The sequence below is a fragment of the Mya arenaria genome, chromosome 8 (assembly GCF_026914265.1).
Source record: "Mya arenaria isolate MELC-2E11 chromosome 8, ASM2691426v1".
NCBI lineage: Eukaryota > Metazoa > Mollusca > Bivalvia > Myida > Myidae > Mya > Mya arenaria.
In genome coordinates, this window is record NC_069129.1 from 38,629,831 (window position 1) to 38,657,235 (window position 27,405).

At 37.0% G+C, this 27,405-nt stretch overlaps 1 protein-coding gene across 4 annotated transcripts; it reads right to left on the reverse strand.

The window, feature by feature from the left end:
* Nucleotides 1–627: 627 nt before the first annotated feature.
* On the reverse strand, nt 628–26,548 carry LOC128243493 (hepatocyte nuclear factor 4-gamma-like). Of its 4 annotated transcripts, none has more exons than XM_052961288.1 (9): nt 26,445–26,548; nt 5,023–5,064; nt 4,458–4,626; nt 4,079–4,209; nt 3,563–3,678; nt 3,050–3,205; nt 2,564–2,804; nt 2,016–2,252; nt 628–1,416 (listed from the first exon to the last, which is right to left on the reverse strand). In XM_052961288.1, the coding sequence occupies exons 1-9, from the start codon at nt 26,476–26,478 to the stop codon at nt 956–958; spliced, it is 1,587 nt and encodes a 528-aa protein (XP_052817248.1). In that variant the 5' UTR covers nt 26,479–26,548; the 3' UTR covers nt 628–955. The 4 variants fall into 4 exon arrangements, with proteins under 4 accessions (XP_052817248.1, XP_052817250.1, XP_052817247.1 ...); XM_052961290.1 differs by having other exon boundaries at nt 4,458–4,623; nt 26,445–26,529; XM_052961287.1 differs by lacking the exon at nt 26,445–26,548 and adding an exon at nt 17,536–17,676 and having other exon boundaries at nt 4,458–4,623.
* Between the last annotated feature and the right edge of the window lie 857 nt (nt 26,549–27,405).

A 27,405-nucleotide genomic window follows, 5' to 3' on the forward strand; every position in this document is an offset into this window, starting at 1 on the left:
TTCCCCGCTTTCAGTGAATGCGCTGCGATGAAACAGCGAAACAACAAAACTTAACAATATCACTGGCAAGTGTCCCAACAACGGTACAGCATACATTCAAGGTGGTATGGGTTATTTCGTAAACTATTAAAAAGTAAATATTCACAAAAAGTAGTTCAATATTTCTACTTTGCATAGTCAACAACGATATCTATTTATAAATGTGCAACAACCAGGGACGCGGCTTCACTGAACGTGCTGTTCTAGGGATGTCGGATTTTTTTCTGCTGGATTTGGGGAAGTGTGTGTTTGCTTAGTTTTTGTCCGGTACATATGTTAAGAAGAACATGAATATCCCCATTTTTTACATTAATCAATATTTGTCTTACAAATAGAGAAGACAGTTGTCAATAATTAATGTAATGATTCATAACGACTTTTTTTCGGGGAAAAGTGTTCGTTGCGGCCTGCATGGCCTATATAAAGCTACGCCCCTGACACTCCCGTGCACCCGGGATATTGTTGTACGATTGTACACCAACGTAACTCATGTAATTACAATATTACATTTAAGCTCCTTACACTTGGATATTACAATCAGTAAACAAAACATAGCCATAAAATCGTATACTTAATGACATATATACATAAAATATGAACATGTATTTATTATCACAGTATCAACATGGAATGCATGTGAGTATACAATGATTTTGTCTGTTGTGGTGTGACTTGGCTACATTTACCCTGAATAGAAGTTTTGGCAACGTATGGCATCATAAAAAACCCTTACAAATCATCCAACAGAAACGTGTAGCCAAACAAATTCCGACGAACTATTTGATATACTGGAAATTATCAAAGGCAAATTTGATCAAAGTGGCAATATTCGATGGCCGAGAAACTATGTACATGTATACTTAACACCTCTCATGAAATATATCATTTTCGATCTAGTTAAAGTTTGATCAAATCTTCAGATTATTTCTTGCTTAAACTTCGCGGTAGACGTTAAGTTAAATGGCTCGTGCGCATGCACCGGTGACGAGTTGAAACTTCCGGTAGTATTGATCACGTGACCGTTGAAACACGAGGGACTTCCTAGAGGGCCCATATTCAGGTTGGGGTCCGCGGGGGACACGGTGTGCTGGGGGGAGTTTTCTAGCTGTATATCCGGTATATAAGGAGCGGAGCTGAACGTAACTCCAGACATGGGCGGCGACTGTGTCCCTAACGACATGACCCCGGCGTTCAGTGACCCGGTGAAGGTCATGTTGTCCTCGTCTTCCGACCCTTGAAGGTCGCGGTAGTTGAGGATCATGGAGGAAGGGGACATAGGGAGGGAGCTTTGGGCTGCATCTACCTGCGTCGAGCATGTACCACCGGAAGTAGCCGACGCGCTTTGACCGGAAGCGGCGGCACTGTTGTTTGTGGCACCTGGAACGTGGGAAACCGACCATTAATAAAATATTGCCAATGTAATTCTCAATCCAATAATTGTAATTGCACTGTTAATATTTAAATTACGGTAACATATTGCAGTCGGTCGTACGTATGTAAGAAAGCTTATGAAGAAAACACAAGAAGGAACATATATTTTACATAGTCGCATAATTTCACAGAGTGGAAACCTCATTTATCCTAAATAAAAGTAAACATTGTACACTCCGATGATAAGCCTCGTCGATTACCCCCGCTATACTATCACGCCCTGCCTCTTTCAGTACCGTGGGACATTATGCCAGGACAATCTCGTATTCATGAATAATTAACCAAGCAGTTGCATTGGAGCCAAATGGGGTCCTCTACGGAATCTAAGCCAATGCATTAGTAATAAGTTATGGTTAATTGGAAGAAGAGTTTTCTCCCCTACCTCATAAATAAAGATATGCAAACGAGATCGTGTCAGTTCATTTTACTACGTTGCTAATATAGTGTAATCGGAATAAAGAACTAGGATTGCTGACGATGCCATATTCCTCAACTTTCATTATCTTTAAAAAGCCCTTTATCAGAGCACCGGAAGTTCAATTTACCCCCAAGGAGCATCTCCTGCAGCAGGCTGTCAACGTGGGCGACCCCAAACATCTTGGCGAACTGGATCTGCTCGATCATCTGCCACGTTATGGACTGGAGCGCTGGAAGTAGCAAAAGGATCTCCCCAAAGCGTCCACGGGAGTCGTACTGTCTATCGCTAATGTAATCTTCCAAGTTCACCTGTACCTGGTAGCGGAACGCCTTGATCCGAGCCGGTTCGCTCAGGCCCTTAGCATCTGGGATAAAGGAGAGGGAGAACTAATTATATTTTAATTTTGGAGGAAATGTATATACATATTTTTTTCTGTTTGTTGCTTTAGTAAACATATTCGTTCTATATACCGCATATATCCCGTTTCATTTTGACGGGAACTTTTTTATTTATAATGAATATGCAAAGTATAAATGGATAAAAAGCGAAAATCTGCTATTCAAAAGGCCTATGGTCTGAGTGCGAGAGACATATTCACTCTCGATACTTCAGTAAACTTAGTAGAAAATATGAGATGTTGCCATATTCGAAACACTAGTAATGCCAAATGCTCACCAGGGTCAAAGAAGACGACAGCCTTAAGGCAGGAGAACTCAGATTCGTCAATCTGGACTTCCCTCATCGGCCGCACAAGCTCGTCCAACACGCGAGCCGCTACCCGCCCGATTTCCGGGTCCGACGTCGTCCGCGGGATGATGACGTCATTTCCTAGTAGCAGTGTGTCGGAGTTACTGAGAGAGCGTTTAGCGACCCCAAGAAGAAGGTGCTCGCCTGCATGTGCTCTCAACAGGGCAACCTGGCGGCAGAAATGTTTAATATGAGAAATAAATGTAAATTTATACATACAAAATGAAGGAGTGTTGTCATGACGGACATGAAACAAGATCGATAAAAGTGTTCCTAACGTTCGCGAGTTGGAGCCAACGGTTTTCGATTTAAAATTTATTCGTTCGATGGTTTCATTGTGAAAAGTGAAATCACTGTATGTATCAAAGATGCGAAAATAGAAACAGTGAACGTAAATGGAATTTCACTGTGTACCTGGTCGTCTAGGGGCAGTTCGCAGAAGCATGGTATGTATTTGGCCCACTCGACCAAGATAAGGAGCTGTTGTTTCATAGAGTCGCAAATGTCGTCTGCTGTCGCCACGCGCTTATGTAGCAACTCGTCACCGTTACATGTAACAGGCGCCATCGTCTGAAAACAAAATAAACATTTATATATTAAAGTACTGAAATGTCAATGTGAAATATACCACGGCCAATGCAGTACTAATCTGTTTAAGCTCGATTAAAAAGATACTTGAATGTTGATATGAATCACTTTCGGGCCCGTGTAGAAACCAGTTATTGTGTCTCTTTTAAGAAGCTTTGAGAAAGTAACCCGTTGGGGATCACACCCACAACCTCTCGTGTGAGAGGCGGACACATGTAACACTACACCACTATCAGTCGATTGACATGTTACGCCTAGCTGTAGGCCACGAGCGAGGAACGGTTGAGGATTAATTATTTGGACGTAGCTTAGCTGGTACGGGCAGGGGTTATGTATTACCTGTCGTGAGAGCAGCTCGGCATTAAGAAGCGTGCTGACAGAAAGCGCCCCCTGGTGGCCCATGTCGTCATAACTCGTGCGACGCACGCTGATACGATCACGCTCGTTCTGAACGGCTGAATAAGAAATGGTACCAGTTAACATACTGCATACATAACATTTAGTAGAGCAGTATGCTCTACTAAATGTTGACTGACCTATTTAACTGCAAACATACATTTACAAAGCAAGTACAGTTATGATGACAAACCTGTAGTTTGAACACACTGGTAAATGACATGTACATTTATAGTTCGAGCCAACTCTCTTAAGCTTCATTGTAAAAACACCTGATTGCTAATATCTATTTATGCTCGAATCCGTTTTATACGTGGATAACTTTTAAGAGGCCAAAAGAGCGTAGACCTGGTAGGGCGTACACCCACAACCACTTAGGCAAGCGGCGGACACCAATACCACTAGATCTCTCACATGATTTTTTAAATTATCAAGCTTCTACGTGTATTGAAAGCTCACCTTCTTTCTTCATGCCCGCGCGGAAACACTTCTTAAGGCGGCAGTAGCGGCACTGGTTCCGCTTGTCTTTATCAACCACACATTGACGCTGGAACCGACACGTGTACGCGTGGTTTTTACGCACGCTGCGTCTGCAAACACGCGAACAACGTTGTTTAGTGAATATATTTGAATTAAACGTTGAAGAAGTTTGAAATGAAGTGCACGTATACACGAACAGTTAACACAAACATAATTGTGTACAACACGATTCGCACCCTTAAAATAAGTTTGATATCTAATACTACACATTAACAACTCGACCTCCAAGATTTAGTTAGAAAATATGAGAATATCACTTTTCTATGCATGCTATTAGTTCTCAAAGTGTTGTTCTAACCGGAAGAAGCCCTTGCATCCATCGCAACTGGCGGCCCCATAGTGTTTCCCGGTGGCGCGATCCCGGCAGATGGCGCAATACTGTGACAGGGGCTGGGTACCAACCGGGGCTGTGCTGATCGTCTGTACGGCGGATCCGGATATTGTCTGTAAACCGATGCCGTCTGCTTCTTCAATAAAAGTTATATAAACGTGAATTTCAAATTGGTCGGCAAAGAATGGATTAACTGACTGAACTTGAAACATGTAACTAGATTAAAGCATAACTGATTGATCGCATGAATGAATGAAAGTACGAGCCAGTGAATGAATAAGTGAGTTCTTGAGCGACCGCAAGTGAGTGATTTAGTACGATAATAAATAAATAAATAAATGAATGAATGAATGAATGAATGAATGAATGAATGAATGAATGAATGAATGAATGAATGAATGAATGAATGAATGAATGAATGAATGAATTAATTAATTAATTAATATAAATAAATAAATAAATAAATAAATAAATAAATAAATAAATAAATAAATATGTATATACATTTGTTTAGTTAAATACAACTACTCACCATCGTAATAGAAGTACTGTTGTGTTTCCCGCGGGGATGATTCTAAAGAAGAAAAGAACACTTTAGTTTCATTTTCGAAATCGCTGATTGATCTGTAAATCATTATAGATATTATAGAAAGAAAAGTCCCCTTCTCGCCCTTAAATCTCACAAGACTAAAAAGTGTCCATGAGTTCCCCTGTAGTATATATATAGGGGACATGGAAGGGATCAGAGAGATATCACAGAGAACCCCAGCCTCGATTAAATCCCATTGTCGGATCTGCCTCCGAACAAACAGAACAAGAGTAATCATGTAAAATGATTACCTTCCAATCATATAAGCCGTTTGTTTAATACTTATTACAATAGATAACCGACCCCGAAGCAACGGGGAGCAGTCATGGGTTCCTTGCGCACTTATCGTCAAGTGGATGCCTACTATCGCCGAGCAAATATTTTTCGCCACTTAAAATATCCTTGCCCAAATGGGAAATTCTTTTGGGCAAATTTTGTGTCCACGCAGATTCTGGCTTGTCTGCAGAAATCAGAGGACACTGCTGGGAAAGTCAACTGTGGAAGTGGCAATTGAGAAACAAACCGGCTTATTTGGGATGGGACTCCTCCAGTTTTGGGTTTTCAAAAATAAATAAACAAGGGAGAACGCTGTTTCCGGTTGCTATTCTTCGATCACTCTAAGATCAGCGGGACTGAAACTAGCGGGATCAGCATATTTCTGTTCTAAGGGTATCATGGGATTATTGTGTTTAAATGCAATTAGATTAATCAGGACAGGCAAAAGAACCACATGTAAATCTTAAACGATTTTTCCACATACATGCTTGACGTTCCCCTATCCTGTCCTTTCTTGCCTATTTACAGATTTTTTTTTATATATTTGTTTGTGTCAATACGCATTTATCAATTTAAACGTGGTCGGTCAATCCGGGCACCGCTGAGTGACCACTTTCATTTGATAAATGCATATTGACAAACATAAGTAGTCAACATAATATTTTGTCCAAAGAGACAGCAGTACGAGGATTGTGGGTTGTTTACAAAATATAATATAGACCACTAAAAACTTGGAAAAAATGATTTTATGTGAAGTAGTCGCAAAACCATTTACATGTATTGTGAGTGTGATCACTAATGTATTTAGCTATGTCCTGCTTTTTGTCTCACTTATTATTTCGAGTTATTCGTTATCATACCCGTTCTGCAAATAAATCACCCTTCACTGTTATTCGTCTCAGGCACACATTTGACCGAAGTTCGGACTTCGGTTCAGAAAAGCCGGATCAACTCAATAGATGGATTGGCCGGAACCAAAGTCCAAACTTCAGGTAACTGTGGACAATTCGTCAACACAATATTTTAGCAGTTTCTTTTGTGTCAGCACGTCCTAAAATGTTTGACAATGGACGCATACACGAGCAAGCATTTGCTGAAAAAGTCACCGTTAAGATCTACTTTACGAAGTTATCTGCAATAACTTGCAGAGGCAATACGACCACATTCTGCACAGAACTTACGAATACACAAAAATTTCCCACCCAAGTCTTTGAAAAGGATCAGAGAATGATAATTCGGAGGCTATCATTCTCTGATAATATAAGCTCTGAAACAATCTAAGATCAAACAAAAGGGCGGGAGCACTTGGAAATATTGTACACTTAATGTGATATAGTCAACTACTTAGATAAGACTAGAGCTGTGAGATTTGAACCAATCACAAACAAGTCCTTAAGTCAAAAACTAGAATTACAAAACGAAATCGCTTCCATTACAACCAGCTTGTAATTCAGTTTTGTATCATTATACGTTATAGATAAACTGATAATATATTGTATTAACAAAGTATAATTAATTGAGCCCAAGGCAGTTTTTACTAATAAGGAATTAAATCAAATAACACAACATTGAACACTGCGTTCAAACTTCGTAATATAAGGTCACCGCCACTTGATCGCATTCTTTTTCAATGCAGTAGGGCAAGCGAGCAAATTCCATCAAGCGCGCTAGCACTTCCTAGTAATTAGTTTGCTTGCCCTTCTGCATTCAGAAACGCAAGAAAAAATGCGATCAATATTTAATTATTCATATTTACATTTTAAATATTTATTCATTACGATTAAAAAAATAGCAGTTTCTTTTGCACTTGAGTATTTGTTCTTAAAGAAATGTAACCGACAACATACATATATGTTTCTATAAAAGAATAGCTGATATTTGTAACCTCGTTTATCGTTGGTTTAAGCTACGTCGCGCTTATCCATATGAGCACGGCATTGAAATATACAATGACGTCATAACTACATGCGTGTTATAAAATATGAACGATTTATCTATACAAAGATAAATATAACACAGTGCATAATATGCATGCAATAATACAATGTACACTACAGGGACAAGCCCAGTAGCAAAACATCTAAATATAGCCCTGTTTAAAGGCACACGGTGAAGGCCTAACAAACTCGGCGCGAGAGACACACACTGTATAAAACAACACAGACAGACCACAGTTGCATAACAATAATGCAACGTGAGTCACCTGGGGGTTAAACGGTTAGTGCCACATGCGTTTATTTGGGGTTAAACGGTTGGTGTCACATGCGTTTATTTCGGGTTAAACGGTTGGTGCCACATGAGTTTGCTGGGGGTTAAACAGTTAGTGCCACATGACTTGACTGGGAGTTAAACGGTTAGTGCCACATGAGTTTACTGGGGGTCAACGGTTAGTGCCACATGCGTTTCCTGGGGATTAAACAGTTAGTGTCAAATGCGTTTACTGGGGGTTAAACGGTTGGTGCCTCATGAGTTTACTTGGGGTCAACGGTTAGTGTCACATGCGTTTACTGGGGGTTAAACGGTTAGTGCCACATGAGTTTACTGGGGTTCAACGGTAAGTGCCACATGACTTTACTGGGGGTTAAACGGTTGGTGCCACATGAGTTTACTGGGGGTCAACGGTTAGTGCCACATGAGTGTCACATGCGTTTACTGGGGGTTAAACGGTTATTGCCACATGAGTTTACTGGGGTTCAACGGTTAGTGCCACATGAGTTTACTGGGGGTTAAACGGTTAGTGCCACATGCGTTTACTGGGGGTTAAACGGTTAGTGCCACATGAGTTTACTGGGGGTTAAACGGTTAGTGCCACATGAGTTTACTGGGGGTAAACGGTTAGTGCCACATGAGTTTACAGGGGGTTAAACGGTTAGTGCCACATGAGTTTACTAGGAGTTAAACGGTTAGTGCCACCTGAGTTTACTGGGGCTAAACTGGTGCATGAGTATGTTCAGCCCCACACTTGTCCCAAAAGTTATCAATACTTGCAAAGTAAAACAAAAATATAAGTCCAATCTGTTCCAGCATCGATGAACAATCTTCGATAAATCAAATCTCTGTAATGGATGAGCAAAATGAATCTTCATCTGGCAAAATATAAATAGCATTACCTATTGTAACATAACTTAAATCCATTGTCCTTTCTCGAGTTTCTTCTTTAAATATCTTAGAACATTGTAGTGAGTATTATTTGTCCATTACAACGGGATTTTGATAGAAAGTTTAGTAAGTCGCTCTTGTCATCATCCACGTAGATGATTTGTTTATCTACAGTAATATTGTATCTATATTTTTATCAACAGATTATGAAGAAGCATATCTGTATATCTCTTCATATTTGGTTTACATATAACTCTAGTTTCTAAATTAAATATGGTTATCAAAATGACACATTTTATCAATTAAATAGTCGATAAGCTAGAGTTGTTCTATATTGTTGAGAGTTGTGTATAAAAAATGTTGTGTATTAAATATGAGTTTTTAACTGATCGTAGCAAAAAAAGTCACATCCCCTTCCTTGTCAGAAGTATAATTACATGGTAATGCAATGGAATCTATAAATCACACCCTCCATTGTCAGAACCATAATTACATGGAATGCAATGACATCAATAAATCATCCCCTCCCTTGTCAGAACCATAATTACATGGAATGCAATGACATCAATAAATCATCCCCTCCCTTGTCAGAACCATAATTACATGGTAATGCAATGGAATCTATAAATCACACCCTTCCTTGTCAGAACCATAATTACATGGTAATGCAATGGAATCTATAAATCATCCACTCCTTTATCAGAACCATAATTACATGGTAATGCAATGGAATCTATAAATCATCCACTCCTTTATCAGAACCATAATTACATGGTAATGCAATGGAATCTATAAATCGACCACTCCCTTGTCAGAACCATAATTACATGGTAATGCAATGGAATCTATATATCATCCACTCCTTTATCAGAACCATAATTACATGGTAATACAATGGAATCTATAAATCATCCACTCCTTTATCAGAACCATAATTACATGGTAATGCAATGGAATCTATAAATCACCCCCTCCCTTGTCAGAACCAGAATTACCTGGTAATGCAATGGAATCTATAAGTCACCCCCTCCCTTCTCAGAACCAGAATTACATGGTAATACAATGGAATCTATAAATCATCCACTCCTTTATCAGAACCATAATTACATGGTAATGCAATGGAATCTATAAATCATCCACTCCTTTATCAGAACCATAATTACATGGTAATGCAATGGAATCTATAAATCACACCCTCCCTTGTCAGAACCATAATTACATGATAATGCAATGGAATCTATAAATCACACCCTCCCTTGTCAGAACCATAATTACATGATAATGCAATGGAATCTATAAATCACCCCCTCCCTTCTCAGAACCATAATTAAATGATAATGCAATGGAATCTATAAATCACACCCTCCCTTGTCAGAATTATAATTACATGATAATACAATGGAATCTATAAATCACACCCTCCCTTGTCAGAACAATAATTACATGATAATACAATGGAATCTATAAAAGGAAAAGCCGAGTAGTCAATGCCCTTTTATCAATTGTTGAAAGTCTTCTACAAGTGTGATGTTGTGAAGCTTAACTTGTACTGTAGCTACCCGTACATTAGATAGTTGCAGTTGACCCGAAAAGCCGTTTACGTAATATATATGTTGTTAGGATGACCGACACTGGAATGAAATGCTTTCCTCGTGAGTTATTAGGTGATAATACAGCTCTATACTTAGAACAAATGGCTTCTATAAAAAGTAGTTTGACAATTTCCGCGCACCAATAAGTTTGGTGAAAACGGTAGGAAAAGACATTTCTATATTAACGTAACGGGAGGTTTTCAAGCTATTTTTGCTTTCAGTTGTTCATAGATCTGCATCGAAGTGTTAACATAACTTAATAGTGATAAAACAAATATGAAGTGTATTATTCACACATTGTGATTGAAAATAGACACGGAAATAATTTAATCAGTTATTAGTTTTAAATAACTTTCGGTTTTGTCTTCGTTCTTATCATGAGAATATCCTATCCCTTTCAAAGTTAAGAGACAATTCTTGAAAAATACTTCCAGTTTCTATTAGATTGTTGTTTATCTATCACTCATGCCTACTTACTCTAGAAAACACTTGGAAAAAGCGACCACAAACCCACAGCTCATAAGATGAACGTTATTATTTGTAAACCAAACGACTTAACAAAAAATAACCGATTATACCATAAATTGAGTTGACCGTTATTAATGGTAACCTTACTTAACACTTGATAAAGCGAGCTGCAACTGTGTCCAACATCATTCTTTGATAAGATAAATTAGATAAAACAAATGGTGTTGACGTAAGAAAAATGCTGGGCCAAGAAAACATCCTGAAATAATCACCAAGGACAAATGTTTGAAGTATAACAGCAAACTATTACTCTGCAAATGCAACCAATGTTTGAATGGCAGTCTCGGTTCTTTTGACATTAAATGGAAGAAATGTAGGACAACATCCATACGGACAAAATTCCCTCCACCAATTTATGAAAAGTCGGAAGAAATCCCCCATACCTTCTACCTATCTGTCAGTAGAAATGGCTCAAAATGGAAGAGTATTCAATTTAAACAATATACTACAAATAATAGTTGGGGGATTTTGTCAGTCTATGCAAAAATTGTTAGGGAAGATTTCGAGGTAAAGTACACATAAACACTACCAAATAATTACTTACACTACCAAAATACTATTTAAAAAAACAACAACAATAAAAAACATAAAACACACGTGTGAGTTAAATTATCAACCAAAAGCCGTGGTCAACCATGTATTATCCTGTATAATACATATGTTTTGTCATTTGTCAATGATTTAAACTGGTTTTGCAAATTATTTTGTGGAATAATAAAGGATGTGATAAGCATTAAGTTTGAAAGTTTAAAAAATGAGACAAAACAAAGGTTTTGAATTTAATAGCTGTGAAAAATAACGAACATTTTCTCTCGTGTGTTTTAGGTAATAAAACAGTTAATTTCCTTTCGTAAAGATAACATTTTGATATAAAAGTGTTATTATAGTTATTTCATGTTCATTTGGGTAGCAATCAACTCATACCTCTACATAAAAACACATTTGTTATATTTGCCTCGTATCATTGTGACCATAATAACTATTTGGCATATCATGTTTTGTCAAGAAACTGTTATTTACAATCATGTTTACGACATATTTGTTTTGTCTGTCTGTCTGTTATAAACTGTTGACACGTTTTAACATAAGAAGCAAATGAGTAAATAAGGAGTAAAATGTCAATAGTTATCATTCCTGAACTAATTGTACCTAAGGTTACCTTCCTTGCCTCATTTATCAATATGCTTTAAGCAGATTTGCCAGTAAAAATTGAAACGTCAATTATCTGCGAACAGTTGAAAGAAAAACATTTACTGCTGAGATGAAGATCATTTTGGTTAAAATGTCATGGCTGACAGTTTTTTTATATAGTTTATTCAAGTGGAGATATGTTTCTAACGAATCACGTATTAAAGTCCAATTTGTACTGGCTTAATATGCCAAGATGGTGTATTGTAAGTACATTAATGGATGTCATCGTCTGTTTTCGATCGAAAATATCTCAATTTTAGTCGAAGATGTTTGTTGTTACATCGACATGAATAGGGAATCGCAATGGAAGCTTGTATGGACCTTATAAAGGGACGAGTCCAGTAGCCAATACGCTTTCACAAAGTGTTTTAATTCTTCTTATATGTGATATAAGCTATCCTTTAAAATATCAGAGAGGAGACACATTCAAAATGCCAGTACACAAATGGTAATGTTGAAAATTCAGCTCTTTTTTTGAACAACTGGCATCTAAGAAGTTTGCCCCCAATACTTAGACAGCAATTAGTTTTGTGAAGCGGTAAGCAAAACACGTGCAACGGCTTCAAATAAGGAATGAATTGCGGGCTTGATGTCATTATCGGGGTATGAACGCAATTGGGCTGGTCAAAGTCCGCGTACTTTGACCAGCCCAATTGCGTTCATATCCCCGATAATGACATCAAGCCCGCAATTCATTACTTATATTTACACCAATAGTTCATTATTTCATTCAACAATTGTTTAAAAATACTTAATTTCATTTTAAAAAACCTTTCAGTAACCCTTTCCTACCCATTCTGTAAACAGAACGACCCGACTGTAACCGGAAGCATTTTTTTCAAATGACGTCACAATATCGCGAGAAAAGATCAACCACTTGAAAACACTTTTAAACGTAAATTGCCAACAGTTTTGGCAAATATACATTTAAAATCTAATAAATTAACACTTTCTAAAATGTTGATTTATATTTTACGGGACTTCTGACACAATACAAACAATAACAAGATAAATATTTTTCATGTATATTGTTATGCAATGAATTCCGATCTGAACATATCCGAAGATGTTGCGTTCATCGATTGATGAACGCAATTGCCGAAAGGTATTTCATTTAAGGAATGGAAGTTGAGGTGTAAATATTGTCTTATGAACGAAGTTGGAGGATTTCAAGCTTTATCTGACGTCACCTTTCCAATTTATCATCTCTTCTGACGTAACGAGAGACTTTGGAGACAGACTGTTGCAAATAATGCCCTTGTGGCAGAAAACTATTGGGTGGACAGTCACTCGAAACCTATGATGGTGTTGTTGGGTGGACAGTCACTCGAAACCTATGATGGTGTTGTTGGATGGACAGTCACAACAGAAAGAAAAGGACTGCAAAAAGACGCGTTTATGTTCACATCCATAGATTTTGTGCTAGAAAAATATTGGCCCAAGAATACTCAAACACAACTGAAGTATAACAACCAAAGATTGCAAACAAAGAGAAGCGCAATCTGGATGAGGTATTATTCTGAAGAAAGTACAGCCAATGTATGACTGAACTTACAATACATGTTGTCAATCTCCATATCGAGTCGCTGTAAAACATAATTATGTTGATCAGTTTCTCGACTACCGAAATGTCACCACCATTCGATCTAACATCATCTTTAGACGAAAAAATGAAAACTTGTTCAATTACCATATTTTAGAAATTGATGAACAATCAGATTTTATCTTTATCAGGATATAAATAATACTTGATTAGGGAAGGTCCAGTATTAGTGTCGGTAGCTGGTGCGACCAGGCGGTATGTAGATAAAGCAGCCCGGGATACACCAGGGTTATCTTATCCTCTACATTGTTACTTACATTGTTAAGTGCGATATAGTTAGTCCTGCAAAACTAACTACGTATCACTTAAGATGCAAAGGCGATAAAATTGGACAAATACAAAGATAAAACGGCTGCATCTTTGAAATCGTTTTGTTTCAAGTGGGGTCTCATTTTGGTCACTTAAATCTCGAGTACAGATTGTGTAGATGAAATAAACTGCACTACAATTATTTGGAGCGAATCATTTCAAAAGATATTGATGAATTGGTTACATGTTTGGGCTGTTAGTCATCATTTGTATCTCATCTCTTGCAGATAGTGCATATAATATAGTTCATAGAAGTAGAGGCCTGGGATGGGCTGGAACGAAAATCGTAATAACTTCTTGATACACATTTTTGTTAATTTTTACGATTTGAAAATTCGTATATAAATAACTTGTTTAATACTTTTTGATTACATATTATCTAACTAATTAAAGTTATACATATTTAAGAAGGTCTCCTACCGATACAGGTTTACAAGTCAATAATTCTAGTACATAAAATAGCAGCAGTTTACTTCTTGTTTTTCATCAATTCCCAGAGAAATGGTAAGAAATAGCTATGGATGAGAAAGTCGAAATTTATTAGTTTGTTATAAAGCGTTACCGATGACTGCAAACCAACATGTAATGTAATGTAATGTAATATAACCGTATTATAAAACTCGATTTTAACTGAATTACATAGTCCAACCTCAGTGCAAATAATGGAAGCGCTTAAATATTCGAATGTCTTCAAAAAAGACCTCTGAACTTTATTGAATGTAGATACCTTAATATCAGGTAGCGTATCATTTGCTAAGCCATCAGTACTAAGTATATATTTTTTTTATTATAGATAGGAGTTATCGCTTTTATGTTGGCAATGATATGTTGTTACTAATGGCGAGTAACATGCATTTTTAAACATTTCCTGGATTTTATACCCAAAGCTAAATATGTCGCCCAAAGTATTTGTTTATTTGGTATACTGGGAATACTGACATTGCACATTTTTGTAATATATTGTAATTTGGTAAATTAGATCTACCACATGCTCTCTTGTCATGTTCATTAGCATATATGTACTGAGTAATACATCATAAGCTTTGAAACATGTATAATCGGCCCAATGCCTGTAATGCACAACTGAATACGTTTTTTGTTCGCTCGTTGTTCAGTAGTAGTTTTAGCTTGCGCCATTTGTATTCAAGTTCAGTTAGTTATTGTTTATTGTTCTGAAACTGTATTGCTATCATTCATGATGTTTGTTGTGTATTGTTGTTGGTTGTACGTGTGGTTCCGGCTATAGACTAGTAGGTGTCTGGCTTTTGAGCTTGTCCATGTAATTTCCATTGCGTAGTTCATCGAGTGCTTCGGTCAACACAATTCACAAAAATAACTATGATAACTGAGTTTTGCCATTTCGTGTATGTGCGTGTTAGTAGCCTAACAGATAAATACAGTTCATTCACCTGACAAACGGACGAAAGAGAGAGGTGCGTGAAAATAAATGAAGATACGCGTAGTGGAGAAATCTGTGAATTGTATCTCATTGGTTAGTTTAAAGCTACCGTTGGTGGCAAACATTAACGTCGTAATCACGAGCAGTATCATTACGTAACTAAACGTTGAAAACGTTTAACATTCATACTGGCCTCAATTTCTCTAAAAATCTTAAGCCTAATTTTAAGCCTATAAGGCTTAAATATTTAAGTTCAATAGCTAAATTACTTGCTCAAACTTTACAAAACAAAAACGTAGATTATTATGATTCTTTTTGAAACAAATTCCATTAAAAGTCTCGACAGTCATAAAAGGGGAACATTACACGAGAAATTTGGACATGAAACCCAAAAGACAAACACAATATTCAACCTATTCAAACTGGTTTTATTTGACGCAGCACTACATACAGTATCGTGTCCAAAAAATTGGAACATTGTCGATAAGCCCACCAGAGCGTTGTACCTTAGTGAACCAAGTTACTGAATGAAAACAAAAACAAGTTAACCAAATCTGGCCGAAGGGGTCTGTTATTCTAACTATTTTTTTGCATTCAGGTGAAAGATTCGATTTTTATGTTCCTGCTTAATTCTTTTTCATAAACTTTGTAGTTCTGTAAAATGTTTTAGTTCCTCAAAATGTCAATAATTAATGTCGATTAAACCATCAATAAATCCGATTTTCAATCAAGTGTGTATTTTTAAAATAAGATTAAAAAACAACTTAAGTAGTTGATAGCTTTACAGTCTATATCCACACTTTACCTGGAAGAAATAATCCCCAAGAACAGAAATGACAATACTATTAAGTTCCACAATGAGGCAGACGATCAGATCGGTATGAAATAAATAGAGTAGTTTTAGACTTTGTAAGTTTGTGTATTTGATATAAAATTGGACATTGCTCGTGTTGGTGGATGGGGTGATACTGAAGTACGAGACTAAAGTACAATAGTACAGACACAATCATACATAAACATCACTCCATCAGACACAATACAATAGGCGGCGTTGGAGTTGTCAGTTTTGGGGTTCTGATTTCGATTATTTCTTTCGTAATTATTAAACAAAATATACTTATGATATAAATTTTATATGATTAATAAAATGATAAATAAATTATGCTTAAATTGGACTTCTGGTATATTGATATGCTGAATAAATGATATTATGATCGATTACACTAAGTGATTAATTGATTGGTTGATTGATAATTGGTCGACTTTTTTATCAAATCATTGTTGTATAAATCAATCAAGGAACGCGTCTAATTTGATGGAATGTTATATAATTTCGTCAACATTGCTTAAAATTTTACATTAACAGTTTGTTTGTGAATTGGATTGATATTATTATCGAAGAAATCTTGTACAATTGCTATAACTAGTGTTGTGTAACTATTACATGCAATTGGTAAAAAACCAAATAAACGTCATGCATATTGTGGCGTTTGCAGCTCAAATTGACATGCTTAGTCACGGATAAATATTACATTTCTAGAAGAGGGGTCGTTTAAAGCTGCACTATCACAGATTTACCGTTTTTACAACTTTATTTTATTTTTTCTCCTGGAAAGAGCATTTTTTTGCGTAAATATCTGCAAACCAATGATAAAAGATTACTGAGTAAATATCAGATCGCAGATTTGCATATTTCCGTTCGAAAATTAATGTTTTATGGCTTAACTAACGGTTTAAGAAAAATGCATAAAACATAAATTTTAGAACTTAAATATAAAAATCTGCGATCTAAATTTTGGTCAGCATTCTTAAATTACTGGTTTCCATGGATTTTTGCCAAAATTGGCTCGTTCCAAGACAAGAAATTGAAAAGTTGTCAAATCTGTGAGAGTGCAGCTTTAAATGCACAGAATATATCCAAAAGCCTCGTTTTTACGGAATATGTTTATTGACAACATTAAACGAGAAGTGTAACACACCGTCATCAGTTCCACTTGCCTTGGATTAAACATCAACATTTAGAAGGACACCACCAACAAACGACTAGACTGTTACCGAAGAAAGGAAACTTTACATTCAGTTTTACATTCTTTTAAACACAAAGCCGAAATAACATACAGCACATATACAGATATTTGACGTTATATATTGGAAAATTAAGATTATAATAACTCTATTTTGTGCTCGCACCGGAGTATCAAACTGCAAAATACTTCTTCTATAAAAACAACTAAATAAATTATAACTTCGAACACAAATGTCATCTTCAAGTTATATATTTTCCTATAAATATAACTCTGGTACTTTCTCTATATGATCAGAAACAGTACAAGTGGTGTAGCTACAAAATGTTTTATGTCGAACTCGAAGTGTGTTTTTTTGTATTTAAAACGTTTTTTAGGGCAGTTTGTTACTCTGGTGCCATGGGTAAATCTTAATGAAACTTGAAAGAATCTCACCTGGAAGTGCCCTCATATCACCGTGTACCAAGTTCTTCTCTACAGAGTGACCTACGACCATTTCAACCTCCAGATCACTATGAAAAAGTTCACCAAATACACCCAACCTGATGTATCCCAAGTCCTTATATAGAGAGCTCCTCAGAACGTTAATTCATTGTTAAGTGGTTCTCTCGTGTTAGTTTCCGGAATACAATCACACTTTGCAGTGGTTGTTACGCTCGTTTGTGCTGGATGACACTCTATGATGGTTGATAATGAATCATTCTGCCTTGATTTCATACCACGTAGAATGCACATATGGTGCATGTTGGTGCTATTGTGGAGCTTGTGCATATCGAGAGGTGAAAGCGAGAATGTTGGAAGTGACATTAAATAAAGAGGCAAATAGAAGCGTTTCCATTTCATTTCTCCATATCAAAAAGGTTAACATGTTTCAAACCTTACACTTTTATTACAGCGACGCAAAACAACAACACTATATAACAACAACCGTATTAAGCATAGGCACACGTGGTAAGTAATAGTTAGTAAAGTAATAATACTTGTATAAGGTTATTTGACTCCTCTTTATAATAAGTTTTGCTGCCTGAAGACCATTTAGTCGTCACGGAGAAATGGAAACAGGGTTCACCCATTTGCTCCCTTATGTTCGAAAGAAAGGATAACAACTGGAACAACTCCATCCCATATTCAATTGCTAGGTGGACAATTTTCTTTCCTAGCACTTACAACAGATTTCCACAGGATAGCGAAATCCTGCATTAACACGATCAACTTTACCTTCTGTTGTTATCTTTAAACCCGTTAATATGGACTTTTTTGTCTTATTTTCGAAAGATATTGGCGGACTAAAGAACCACAGTAAGATAGATATGGCATATACAGATAAGATACAATAAATTAAGATAATATTAGATAAGTTTTATTTTCAATCGGCAAGACATAGTTTCTTCGATTTCTCTCTTATTTGGATATCAAAAGTCTTTAATTCGACTCGTACATAATCATGTTGTTCTTCACGTCATATTTTAAGAGTCTGCGTTTTAAAAAGGTTAAAATACCATTCGCCGGCCAGATCTCTACTTTACATCATTATTGGTCATTGTTCGGCCGCTCGGCAAGTTCGGTATATTTAAAGGGGCTAGACACCAGATATTCCCAAAATCGGCAAATACAGTATTTTCACAAGCCAAGCCTTGATTTGTCAATACGAGTTAGTACGAGGCCGATAATATATCATTTTACATGTTTGAAAGAATATTTCGTAACTGTCTCAGCTGAGTTAACCCGTATAAAATTAGCGCATAATGGTTTCCTAGTTTAAAGTGTGTATTTTGAGCATGTGAAAGTCACGTTATTATAGGTTCATATACGGACGCTATTTCAAGACGAATGGGATTTATGTGATAGACAACCCCTGTAATTTTCGAAATGAAAAATCAGCAAAAACTTCGAAAGATACGTGTGTCATTTGCGATGTGATACATCAGTAAGATTCAAGGCTATCAATTTTATGTAAATTTTTGACAATTTTCTTTTTTCCTTGCAATTGTATCATCTGGTGTCTAGCCCCTTTAAGACATAGTTAACATTCGTCGTACATTCACCTATGACAGTTAAAGCATTATTTGCGGACAACCTTTTCTACTTAAGACCGGAAACGTACACTTTTGCAAATAATTGTCAAATAAACAGTTTACTTATTCCCACATCGGTTATGTATTGTTAAACCCATAAGTTAAAAAGGCAATGCACTTTTTTTCCAGTACTTAATTGACGCTAATTGAGAAAGATGTTGACCATAAAGAACGCACTCAATATTTTAAGTGTTTTATATTGGTAGAATTACTCATAAACAATGCTTAGATTATTTATCAAAATACTCTTGAAATGCTACACTTAAAAAGTACACTTTAAAAGGCTAGCAGCTGACAGGAAATTTGCTGTGTCATTATCAGCTGACTCTAACTAGGTCATTTTCTATTCATTTTTCTAAAAAAGATAATTCGGACACGCAGCGCATATTAAAGGCACATAAGCTGCAGTATTGAAGCAATCAAATATAAAAATAAGACATTTTCGTTTTTAAATAATCTTACACAGATGAAAGAAAAAAAAACTTTCTGAAGATATTAAAATATAAAAGATACTGATTTTTTATTACGAAATAAAGGCGAGGGTGAGGCTCTAACACATTAAATAGATACTATGTTAAAAGAAGTATTGTTTCATTCTGCTCTCAATCCTCGGAAATAAGAGTGTCTGTCAGATCAAGTCATTTCTACTACGGACGGGTTTAGTGATAATTATTTGAAATGATATGCCAAACATTAACAAGGGCGCCATGGAGCGAATGCCAACGCCAATCTGTTTGTTTAGTTTACAAATGGTCATAACTTAACAATAACTACAGAGTTAAAGTTACGGTCCTTGTTGTGTACTGTCTCTGGCATCATGGGCTTCATTTTAGTATTTTGAATGGTTTTAGAGTGATGACCAACATTAAAGTTTTCGCATAACGCCGTCATCGACGAAGACAACGACATCATCGACGAAGACAACGACATCATCGACGAAGACAACGACATCATCGACGAAGACAACGACATCATCGACAAAGACAACGACATCATTGACGAAGACAACGACATCATTGACAAAGACAACGACATCATCGACGAAGACAACGACATCATTGACAAAGACAACGACATTATCGACGAAGATAACGTCATCATCGACGAAGACAACGACATCATCGACGAAGACAACGACATCATTGACGAAGACAACGACATCATCGACGAAGACAACGACATCATTGACGAAGACAACGACATTATCGACGAAGACAACGGCATCATTGACGACGACAACGACACCATCGACGAAGACAACGACATCATTGACAAAGACAACGACATTATCGACGAAGACAACGACATCAATGACGAAGACAACGACATTATTGACGAAGACAACGACATCATCGACGAAGACAACGACATCATTGACGAAGACAACGACACCATTGACGAAGACAACGACATCATTGACGAAGACAACGACATCATCGACGAAGACAACGACATCATTGACGAAGACAACGACATCATCGACGAAGACAGCGACACCATTGACGAAGACAACGACACCATCGACGAAACGAAGACAACGACACCATTGACGAAGACAGCGACACCATCGACGAAGACAACGACACCATCGACGAAGACAGCGACACCATCGACGAAGACAACGACATCATTGACGAAGACAACGACATCATTGACGAAGACAACGACACCATCGACGAAGACAACGACACCATTGACGAAGACAACGACATCATCGACGAAGACAACGACACCATTGACGAAGACAACGACATCATCGACAAAGACAACGTCACAAGACAACGACATCATTGACGAAGACGACGACACCATCGACAAAGACAACGTCACAAGACAAATACACCATTGACGAAGACAACGACATTATCGACGAAGACAACGACATCATCGACGAAGAATAAGACACCATTGACGAAGACAACGACATCATTGACGAAGACAACGACATCATCGACGAAATCAACGACATCATTGACGAAGACAACGACACCATTGACGAAGACAACGACATCATTGACGAAGACAACGACATCATCGACGAAGACAACGACACCATCGACGAAGACAACGACACCATGACGAAGACAACGACATCATCGACGAAGATAACGACATCATTGATGAAGACAACGACACCATTGACGAAGACAACGACATCATCGACGAAGACAACGACACCATTGACGAAGACAACGACATCATCGACAAAGACAACGTCACAAGACAACGACATCATTGACGAAGACGACGACACCATCGACAAAGACAACGTCACAAGACAAATACACCATTGACGAAGTCAACGACATTATCGACGAAGACAACGACATCATCGACGAAGAATAAGACACCATTGACGAAGACAACGACATTATCAAAGAAGACAACGACATCATTGACGAAGACAGCGACACCATCGACGAAGACAACGACATCATTGACGAAGACAACGACACCATTGAAGAAGACAACGACACCATCGACGAAGACAACGACACAATTGACGAAGACAACGACATCATCGACAAGGACAACCTCACAAGACAACGACATCATCGACGAAGACAACGACACCATTGACGAAGACAACGACATCATCGACGAAGACAACGACATTACCGACGAAGACAACGACATCATTGACGGAGCACGACACCATTGACGAAGACAACGACATCATCGACGAAGACAACGACATTACCGACGAAGACAACGACACCATTGACGAAGACAACGACATCAGTGACAAAGACAACGTCACAAGACAACGACATCATTGACGAAGACAACAACATCATTGACGAAGACAACGACACCATCTACGAAGACAACAACACCATCGACGAAGACAACAACACCAAGGTTATGACAATTCAATGGTGTTTTTCTTCTGAACACAGACGAGGTAACAAGAAACTAAAATTGTATGTTTAAACTGGCTTTGATTTTTTACATTTTAAAAGTGTTTTTTTTAAACACACTTTAAGTTTAACTTTATCAACCTTAGAAAACAACAACTACAAGAACAATAACACTAACCTATCAACTAACAAAAAACGGGCATTTCTATGAATTTTGCAGATTTTTTTTCTCACGCGCAATTTCCGCCCATGAAGCTTTTCTTCTGAATTAAGTTCTAGAAAACAACGTAGACAGGAAAATAACTATAAATATAAATTCCGACATTATAAGGGTTCTGAAAGAAGCCATATCCCAAGCTGTGCATTAAAAAGGAAGATTATTTTACGTCTACCATTCTTCTTAAGTGTGGGGCTTTACTTTTCTATCTGTCAGGAAAATATAGGATCGTTTTCAAATAAAGACAAGCAAATACGTGCTGATTGACATAAAGCTGTCGAACCATTTTTCTTCACTTTTTAGAATTATATATGTAATTTAAAAAAACAAAACATTTCTTGAGGTTAAAGATGGTTTGTTGAATTGCAAAAGCGTCCCGCCGTTTGCTTCACGCGATACATTTTATTTAGTAATTATAAATGTTGCGGGTGTTGAGCCGTAAAACCCAAGCATGATATATGTTAAACAGTCAAGAAATTTTCACAACAGGTACTGTAGAATTTTAACAGCATGGTATATGTTATACAGTCACGATATACTAATAACAGGTACTGTAAGGCTTACCAGCATGGTATATGTTATACGGTCACGATATACTAATAACAGGTACTGTAAGGTTTACCACCATGGTCTATGTTATACAGTCACGATATACTAATAACAGGTACTGTAAGGTTTGCCAGCATGGTCTATGTTATACAGTCACGATATACTAATGAGAGGTACTGTAAGGTTTACCACCATGGTATATGTTATACAGTCACGATATACTAATAACAGGTACTGTAAGGTTTACCACCATGGTATATGTTATACAGTCACGATATACTAATAACAGGTACTGTAAGGTTTGCCAGCATGGTCTATGTTATACAGTCACGATATACTAATAACAGGTACTGTAAGGTTTACCACCATGGTATATGTTATACAGTCACGATATACTAATAACAGGTACTGTAAGGTTTGCCACCATGGTATATGTTATACAGTCACGATATACTAATAACAGGTACTGTAAGGTTTGCCAGCATGGTCTATGTTATACAGTCACGATATACTAATAACAGGTACTGTAAGGTTTGCCAGCATGGTCTATGTTATACAGTCACGATATACTAATAACAGGTACTGTAAGGTTTGCCAGCATGGTCTATGTTATACAGTCACGATATACTAATAACAGGTACTGTAAGGCTTACCAGCATGGTATATGTTATACAGTCACGATATACTAATAACAGGTACTGTAAGGCTTACCAGCATGGTATATGTTATACAGTCACGATATACTAATAACAGGTACTGTAAGGCTTACCAGCATGGTCTATGTTATACAGTCACGATATACTAATAACAGGTACTGTAAGGCTTGCCAGCATGGTCTATGTTATACAGTCACGATATACTAATAACAGGTACTGTAAGGTTTGCCAGCATGGTCTATGTTATACAGTCACGATATACTAATAACAGGTACTGTAAGGTTTGCCAGCATGGTCTATGTTATACAGTCACGATATACTAATAACAGGTACTGTAAGGCTTACCAGCATGGTATATGTTATACAGTCACGATATACTAATAACAGGTACTGTAAGGCTTACCAGCATGGTATATGTTATACAGTCACGATATACTAATAACAGGTACTGTAAGGCTTGCCAGCATGGTATATGTTATACAGTCACGATATACTAATAACAGGTACTGTAAGGCTTGCCAGCATGGTCTATGTTATACAGTCACGATATACTAATAACAGGTACTGTAAGGTTTGCCAGCATGGTCTATGTTATACAGTCACGATATACTAATAACAGGTACTGTAAGGCTTACCAGCATGGTATATGTTATACAGTCACGATATACTAATAACAGGTACTGTAAGGCTTACCAGCATGGTATATGTTATACAGTCACGATATACTAATAACAGGTACTGCAGAATTTACCAGCATGGTATATGTTATACAGTCACGATATACTAATAACAGGTACTGTAAGGTTAACCAGCATGGTATATGTTAACTACAGTCATGGTATACTCATAACCGGTACTATTAGTTTTAACCAAATGGAATATGTTATACAGTCACGTTTTTCTAATAACTGGGACTGTAAGGTTTAAATAGATGGAACACAACTTACTTAATACTGCCAAAGTTAGTATGTTTACTTTTTCAGAGCTTCTTTAATATTCTAAAATTACACTCATTAAAGGCTTGAGTTTCCGATGGTTTGCCCGCGCCTATTGGCTGCATTACAGTGGCGACATTACGCCTAATGTTGTGTTTAAATGTCATAAGTGACGTGAGATGGAAGTTACTGCATTTTCCAGTCACATCCAGATATTACAAGATTTGACGAAACAGAGCGATACAAGGAGGCCCGGGTGCGATTCCCTAACACCTAATGGTTCTTAAGATACAGCTTTCATTGGTATACAAGCCAATACTGAGTATTTCATATTGATGGGTTCAAACATAACTATACACACCATAAGCCAAATACATCGATGTATATAGTAACTAGTCATGAATAGAGCAATTCACGATAATGTAAAATAGTGACGCCTGGTAATAAATTTTTGGTATCATCTTAAAGATTAAATGCGTGTTAAATAAGAGATCCTAACTATATTATACAGCAAGATACTGTTACGGTAGTTTGTATTTTGGCTAAACGGAAATCAGAAGGGAAATAACTTATGTTGCAATATTTAAGTGCCGTAAAGGTGTGTTTGTTATATTAGGTGTTGTGATTTGTTACATTTTTGGCACATAAACCCCATTCGGATTGCCCCAGAATAATCTGACAAGGAATCCAAAACTAATGTACTAGTATTCGAAAATGTGTGTATCGGGAAAACATTTATAAATAAATTGCATACTTCATTAAAACCGTATACTCCTCCTTTCAGTTTCAAGATGTTTTAGAAATTATTGTATGTTAAAGAAATAAACACGGTCGTGCCCCATAGAATTCATACAAGAGTCGAGCCCCTTGTACTTCATATCAGGGGCATGCCCCTTATACTTCATAACAGGGTCGTGCCCCATAGATTTCATATAAGGGTCGAGCCCCACATATTTCATATTAGGGTCGTGCCCGATAAACTTCATATAAGGGTCGTGCCCGATATATTTCATATCAGGGTCGTGCCCGATATACTTCATATTAGGGTCGTGCCCGATATATTTCATATCAGGGTCGTGCCCGATAGACTTCATATCAGGGTCGTGCCCGATATACTTCATATCAGGGTCGTGCTCGATATACTTCATATCAGGGTCGTGCTCGATATACGTCATATTAGGGTCGTGCCCGATACTCTTTATTTTAGGGTCGTGCTCGATATACTTCATATAAGGGTTGTGCCCGATATACTTTATATCAGGGTCGTGCCCGATAGACTTCATATCAGGGTCGTGCCCGATATACTTCATATCAGGGTCGTGCCCGATAGACTTCATATCAGGGTCGTGCCCGATATATTTCATATCAGGGTCGTGCCCGATAGACTTCATATCAGGGTCGTGCCCGATATACTTCATATTAAGTTTGTGCCCGATATACTACGTTTTAGGTTAAGGGTAATATGTTGAATACAATTGGAAAAACAGACTTAAACAGTGAACGAAGCTATTCGGGGCCTGGCTTGAGATTGATCTTAAACGGAATTAAATCGGATTTTGTTTGGTTTGTGTTCGGCCCTGACATTTGTGCCTTTAACCCGAATCGTGTATTATTTCAAGCTACTGGGCTTGTTTTTGTAGTTTCCATGATTTAATTAAGAAGGTTATTAAATTTCGCACTTAGAGTGAATACTTTAAGAGTATGATTTTATTTAATTGTGTGTCCTCTTATAAACGTGATCATTACCCACTTCGTCTACTTTCATATCTGTACTAGTATTTATCTTTGTCAGGTCATAAAATAGAATGTAATAGAAATCTTATCTACTATGAAATTAAATACAGTTAAAAGGTAGTTTTTCATAATAATTTATAAAAACAGACTAAAGCCGTTTTACAATTGTTAAAATACACGAGCCATTCCAAGTAAATCACATCTAGTAAATACGAGAAGATAAACTCAGTCTCAACCAAAGTCATACATATATGCGAAGTTAAACAATGAACATCAGCTAGATGGTTAACAGCGGATGTATTAAAAGCGGATCTAACCTTCATTGTCCGAAGTGGAAGAGTTATCACCCATGACGGACTTTGGTCACCGGCTGGGAAAACCCCCTGACACACGGAAATCCTCGGGTCCAAATTCCAAGTCCATATATAACAATATGGCGGACAAGTTGTGGGAGTATCTGGTGATGTCATATACCTCGTGACTCCAACCTAAGATAAAACTCATTGAAGGTCAGCAGTGATAATACTGGTAACGTAACAACTTCTAATGTGCATGATATTCAAGCAAAACTTCATAAACTGTATGTTTAAAGTGACCCGCTCATGGTTTGTAAAATGCACTTTTTTAAATTATGAAATAAAGTGTGGCAAATCATAAAGAGTGTAAAAACAAAAATACATTGTACCAAAAGATCGAACCCTTCAGCAAATGTTTCCCAAATCTCGTCTTTGAAGACCATAATTTTCATTAGCGTTTACATCGCGATTAAAAATTAATTACGGCTGTGAGGTTGCGTAATTGGTTGATTGACATTATCACGTGATGTTATCAATGTAAACTTAACAGTTCAACATATCCAGCACTTTTGGTAAAGTCCCGGTGGCCGTGTGGACTAGTTGTTTTCTATTTTTTTCTTGACTTTACCGGCGTGGGTTTGAACCCCATTAAAACCAACATATTTTAATGCTATAACTGTATTTTTTATGCAATTTCTATATCATAGAGTAAAATAATGATAAAATAAGTGTTTTCAAATGCATTGCCGCGAAAACTAATCCTTGGTCCAAAAACATGAGCGAGTCTCTTTAAAGGGACCCCCTAATTTTCTATAAGGTTTAAAATCGCAAAAAAAATGATAATTTCATGTCCATGTTAACACACTGCAATGTCATAGAACAGAACAGAACAAAGTTTATTTCGTATAAAACAGTTCACATAATAAAGACAATGATATAAGTCAAAGATGACCCTTGATCATTGATAAATTGAATATTCTGC

Bases quoted from the DNA above. Each gene is read 5' to 3' on its own strand.
- LOC128243493 (XM_052961286.1), bottom strand. From the start codon at position 17,596: ATGGTCGTAGGTCACTCTGTAGAGAAGAACTTGGTACACGGTGATATG. The intron at 5,065-17,535 runs GTGAGATTCTTT...TTTCTTCTTTAG, and splicing joins TGATATGAGGGCACTTCCAG to AATCATCCCCGCGGGAAACA. The intron at 4,210-4,457 runs GTTAGAACAACA...GCGTGTTTGCAG, and splicing joins GGATGCAAGGGCTTCTTCCG to ACGCAGCGTGCGTAAAAACC.